This window comes from Micropterus salmoides, unplaced genomic scaffold (assembly GCF_014851395.1).
Source record: "Micropterus salmoides isolate LMB-PRFRI ecotype aquatic unplaced genomic scaffold, ASM1485139v1 Ms_hic_scaffold_18, whole genome shotgun sequence".
NCBI classification, from domain to species: domain Eukaryota; kingdom Metazoa; phylum Chordata; class Actinopteri; order Centrarchiformes; family Centrarchidae; genus Micropterus; species Micropterus salmoides.
The window spans coordinates 23,340,854-23,346,853 of record NW_024040928.1 but is presented as its reverse complement, the minus strand read 5'-3'; the positions used below and the strand labels follow the sequence as shown (position 1 = coordinate 23,346,853).

General features: G+C 41.1%; 1 protein-coding gene across 1 annotated transcript in view; it reads right to left on the bottom strand.

The window, feature by feature from the left end:
* Window positions 1-3,593: 3,593 nt before the first annotated feature.
* Window positions 3,594-6,000, bottom strand: part of LOC119909485 (exostosin-1a) — a 65,586-nt gene continuing 63,179 nt past the window's right edge. The window contains exon 11 of the mRNA XM_038727731.1: window positions 3,594-4,529. Coding sequence (XP_038583659.1) covers window positions 4,344-4,529 — 186 coding nt within the window. The 3' untranslated portion in view covers window positions 3,594-4,343. The remainder of the gene's footprint in view (window positions 4,530-6,000) is intronic.

Here is a 6,000-nt window from a genome sequence, read left to right as displayed (position 1 = left end):
TGTTCTTTGACAGGGCGCAATTGCCCACAAGGATTACGTTGCAGCCCTTTCTAGCGCTCGCTCAATACTGGACCATTTTAAAAAAAAATGTTGTGCCAATTAGTCACATAGACACAAAACCATGGGAAAATAAGGTCCAGGTTGAAAAATACCGAACTTACCCTTTAAGACTTTTTCAACACTGAGCTCAGGGTAGCACCGCAATGTCTGCTATACATTCTTGCACCTGAGTGAAATCGAGGTGGTTGAAAGGTTGAAAGAAAGTTCAAACAAGTATCTTGTGTAACAACAAAAAACAAAAAACTTACCTATCATTGCAGAGGTGTTCAATTCCTTGCAGCAGAGCTTCAACTGGGTTATGCGTTCCAATGGCAGAGATCTGGGTCGGAAGCCAGTGAGGGATCATTACCTTTGTCTCTGCACTAGTGACTCCTATTGGTTAAGTATTGGCACAAAACATTGGTGAGCAGCAAATCCCAAAACATTGCTATCAGTTTGAAAAACTCCACACTGATCTAAACCAGGGGTGGGCTGGTAATCTGGCATACCGGGCAAATGCCCGGTGGGCCGAGGAACCTTTGGGGACGGTGTAACGTAAATTAATTATTTATATAACTGTTTATAAAAAATGGGCCAATGACCAGCCCATAAAGCATTAACAGTGGCCCATTGAGTAATTTTCTATACTGACATTGTGCTGGCCCAATTACATCTCTTACTGGCTCCCTCCTCGGTTTCTTGTGTTGCGGGCCAAAAAAAAGGTCTTCAGATGGAGGCCGCCGCATACGCGGAAAAAAAAACAATATGTTTGCTACGGGTCTGCAGTAGCTTCAACATCCGCAGCAGTACCCTGCATAGTGCAGGCACAGGCACTTGAAGGAGTCAAGGAGACCGTGCCACTACCAGGCAGAGGAGGAGGTGTGTGTTACCCGAGCAGAGTGACAAAGTGACCATGATGGGCTGAGTGAGAGAGAGAGCAGGAGGAGAGTGGAGGTGAAGTGGTAAGCATGGAGTGGCTCAACCTGTAGGGAGGAAGCAAGGAGGGAGGGTCAAAGGTGCCATTTACACTGGGGACATGTAGGCTACCCACCACCACCCAAAGCATTAAAAATGTTCTGAAAAATAGCTTGCACAAAGAAATGTTAACAAATAAAAATGCACAATAAGCCTGCAATGCAATGTCAATATAGAAGAAACCTCTGCGCTGTCCAAAAAGTATCTTAAGCTAAAACAAAGCTGCTGATTACTGCATTTTATTCTATTCTATTTTTATATTTATATTCTAATTGTCACCTGACACCTGGATTTTGTGCTTCCCTGAATATAAAGACATTTCCACCATATATTGGTGTCAGAGGTGGATGTGATATACAGGTGCACATACACATATATGTACACATGTACACAGTGCGATGGAGCACAGTTCAAAGGATGCTGGAATAAATAAGTATTATGTGCAGTTATTATGTACTTGAGGTAGGTGGATTTGGTATACAGTATATACAATATACTTCCTGAGCTGGCGCAGGAAGCACATCCTCTGCTGGACCTTCTTGATGATGGTGTCCGAGTTGAGCTCCCACTTTAGGTCTTGGGATATAGTGGATCCCAGAAACCTGAAAGATTCCACAGCAGACACACGGCTGTTGAGTATGTTGATGGGGGGCAGAGTGGGGGGCTCCTGATGGTGCTGAGGATGTCCAGGATGATGGTGTTAAACGCCGAGCTGAAGTCCAAGAACAGGATCCTTGCATATGCCCCCGGAGAGTCGAGGTGTTGCAGGATGTAATGCAGTCCCAAGTTGATTGCATCATCCACTGACCTGTTAGCCCTGTAGGCAAACTGCAGTGGGTCCAGCAAGGGGCCTTTAATGTCTTTCAGGTGGGCCAACACCAGTCTTTCGAAGGACTTCATGACTACAGATGTCAGGGCGACAGACCTGTAGTCATTTAATCCAGAGACGTGGGGAGGACCCCCAGACCCACCTATTGAATATTTCATCAATAAATATTTTTCATAAATATTAAGCCTATTAAAATATATTCTTGTCTTGTTGTCATGGCTCCAATCTTGTGCAATGTCACGTCTCATGGGCTAAGTGTTTCATCACACCCCTAATCTGAGCTCTTAAATGGAAGCATTGGTGTAATGCCAGGGGCGATTTTCTTGTCCCAGTCCAGCCCTGATCTAAACCTATCATATAACTGATTGACAGCTGTAAACATAACATTTACTGTTTTAACTAACATTGATACATTCCGCCTTTTGTCAGATCTTTGACCAAATGGATACTGACAAGCATCTTTTTTATCACCTTACCATTGTTGTTTTTGCAGGCACTCTTTTTTTATTTCAGCTGTTTTGTGATTGTTGATATCATTTGTTAACTTAGTTTTTCTGTTATCAGTTCACCACTTTCCAAATTAGCCATTATACTAGTAGTGTGTCTCAATTTGCCCCCTTCCATACGTACACTTAATATTTTGCTGGACATTCTCACCCTCAAAGGTCGCCATCTTGTTTATGTAGCAGAAGGGGAGGGACCACCAATGTATTTTCAAACTTGTGAAAACGGTGGCCGAGGAAGCTGCAGCGGATGCGATCGTAAAAGTTGAAGTTAATTTTAATGTGAGCAAACAAGCCAGCAGATATTTTGGAGGGTGAAAATTGTGGTGAAATGATAATGGCAATAATGATCCTCCAGGTTACAATTTGCCATTACTAAAAAAGTAGAAGAAGAAGCGGTGAAATCTTGATATCGTCATTTCTAGTTAGTGCACAACAGCACTGTGTGATTTGACACAACACTACTCTGTCAAAATTACTGCATAGTGCACGGGGTGGTGATTGTGCAATGGATAAGACCATGCATTTGGTGTGAGCGACCTGGGTTCAATCCCCCACTGTGACCCATCCTGAGCAAGACACTTAACTCTATTTGCTCCAGAGGCGTGCGACCTCTGACATGTATAGCAATTGTAAGTCGCTTTCGATAAAAGCGTCAGCTAAATGTAATGTATGCAGGGTATTTCATATAAGTGAAGTATTTGAACTGAGACACAGTAATGTGCTGCTATGTATTTTTTTACATTTTTAATTTTACTCTTCTAGACTCCGTTTCTATTTAGTAGATTAATTACTGATGTGCTATTTAAGGGGACATAAAGTTGATCTTTCACCTATATCTTGTTTATTTCTTTCAAGAATCAATGTAACTAATTTGACACTCAAATACCTTTGAGCTAACTCTTGTTTATGATATCATTGTTCTCAAATTTTTTATCAATATCATTTAAATTTTTATAGTGTTTTCACAGTGTCACAATGTCTTCCACTTCAAAGGCTTGCTTTGTCTTTAACCTTTACTGAAAGTGTGTTTAGCTACCTGCATGGTGTGTGCACCTTCACACATAGTGAAGGCAGAAGAGCTGTGACAAAAAAAGACATGATTCAAAGAACTGGAAAAGCAAATAAGATAATCTAAATATAAAAAAAAATACCAGACAAAGTAAGGAAGGAAGCAAGAAATTTTGTTGAAACCTGGCCTCTTCTCTTATAACATAACATCGCTTTATTTTGTTTTTCATTTTCTTCACACAGACAGGAACTGCTGCTGAAAATCTACAATAGTATACAAGAGGCATATTGCCATTGTCTCTGGTGTTTTGGGGTAGCAGCTATCATGTGGCACGACCCAGAAGCTACAGTTAGTCCCTTTTGTCCACAATTCTGTCTTTATTATACATACATAACCCCATATAATGCGGCCTTTGACTTTATGTAAACAACCTATAACCTAAAAATCTCCTTTGTCTTTTGCCCAACAGTATACTGTATACTCCTCTACTCCCAACAGTCCAACTTCCACAATAGACATATCTCTTAGATTTTTTTTCCATATTCAAACAAGTCTTTTTCAGGTCCTTGTACAGTTGTCTCAAACCATGCAACACATACTATATGTCTGTGGTCAGGACTGTCTTGAATGTGTCCAGGTCTTTGTTGCATGTGTATCCATGCACTCATATTTGTATTGTCACACATTGCACGTGTGCACAGTCACTCACTGTTATTTACCACGTATACAGAATGAGTGTTTTTTTGCTCATTGAAATACGCAGTTAAATGCCTTAAGCGTACCTCAGTGTTTTATCATTTTTATGTCCAGTGCATGTTAGAGTTTTTCTATATATAGCCTCACAAATCTTCACATTTAGTGCATGTATTCTTGTCACGACCTCTTAGACAGGAAACACAAGAGCACACACACACACACACACACACGGCCAGGTTCTCTTACTTTTCCTCTTCCTGCCAGTGATTTGGTGTGTATCCTTGTGCATTCATAGCTTTTCAATGTCCCTGTATTTCTTCCTCAGGATGGAAACCTGGTCCCTAAACAACACAGGGTCCAGCCTCATCTGGGAGTGCACCAGGGGCATGAAACCCAGCCAGTGACTGAAGGCGTTCATGCAGGTCTGTCGCTGGGCGAAATGGTCTGGGTCGGCCCACCGAGATGCCTTGGAGCCCTTAGTTTAGAGAAACAGAGATGGAAAACAGAGAGAGGGAGATAAATATATTACAAGAACTATGAAATAAATCAACACAGCTCTGTAGCAGGTGATAATGTAGGAGAATGCTGACTATAATCCTGCAAATGCTAACAAACAGCAAAAACAAATGAAAAATTATAATGTTATTTAACTGACAATGCCATAATGTATAACCCATTAGCTGAAAGAAATCTTAAAGTAAAAAGGTAAACTTTTATTTACAGTGCAGCACAAGAAATAAAGAACTGAATCATACATAAACACATGGTAAAGGACTGGTCGGAGCAGAAAGTGACTTGGTCTAGTTGGTGAACTACTGTAGCTGGAGATCTGTGGCTCTGACATTTAGTCTGCTGGGACAGTCACAATAGCTACCAGAGCTTATTACTGTTTTATCTTTACTGGACTGTTAGGTCCACCTGGCCTTTTGTTCTGTGGATTGCACATTGTTGTTGTTTAATAAAGAGTTACTGAAGAGTTCACACATTTTATTCAAAATACATATTTGTACCATTGTCCCATGACTGCTGAATTGCCTTGTTGTTGAAATGTGCTATATACATATAAACTTCTTTCTGTTTTCTTTGTTCTTGGACGTTAAATCTGCCCATTCTTTTTTTTTTGGATTATAGGCTACATTATTTTCTTCAAGAGAGAGTGAAGTGCGGTAAAAAAAGGTGTCAGAGCTAACAAATTTACTGACTGCTTGCAACACTCACTGCCTTCAAATGGGGTCGAATTTGCAATGTTTTATGAGAATAATCCATATGAACACCCCTCTCTTGCGGTATTCACGACCTTATGACATAGAATGATATGATAACATATTACTTATTCACCAGCACCATTGTGCACTGATGGTGGAAATCTTGTAGACCATCACATTTTAGCAGTTCCATGACTGCATTTTAATGAGCCAGGGTAGGAATGCCGTCATGCTGGTGAAGCTGCTCCCTATTGACAGCTTATCATAGTAACACAGACTGTATCTCCCACTATTTATTTTCACCATCTGCTGCTCCAGAGAATCCAGGTTCATCATAATAATGGAGCTGGTCGACTTGACCAGCTGGTTCCCTCTGCGGGAATACCCACGAGTTGTTGTTGACACTGCACTAGCACAGTAAGACTGGTAGAAAACAAACAATGACATTTATTGCACATATTGTTAGAAATACAGTCTGCTTTGCCACTTTTTGGCTACAACTAGCAGTTTTTAAAAAAATCATTATATTGTGAGTTTTGTAGAGCCAGCAAACTCTACGGCTAATCACCAGTTGTATACTTGTTTTAGAGGGTCTTGCTGTTAGTTGCAGCTTATTATCCTCATTGACTCCAACTATTTTACGTCACCAGCAGAGGGGAGGAGGGGTGGGTCCCTGTGTGGCTGCTGGTAGATGAGTTGGAGAGGGGGCAGATGATGGCAAGGTGGAGGGCTGCAGCTCCC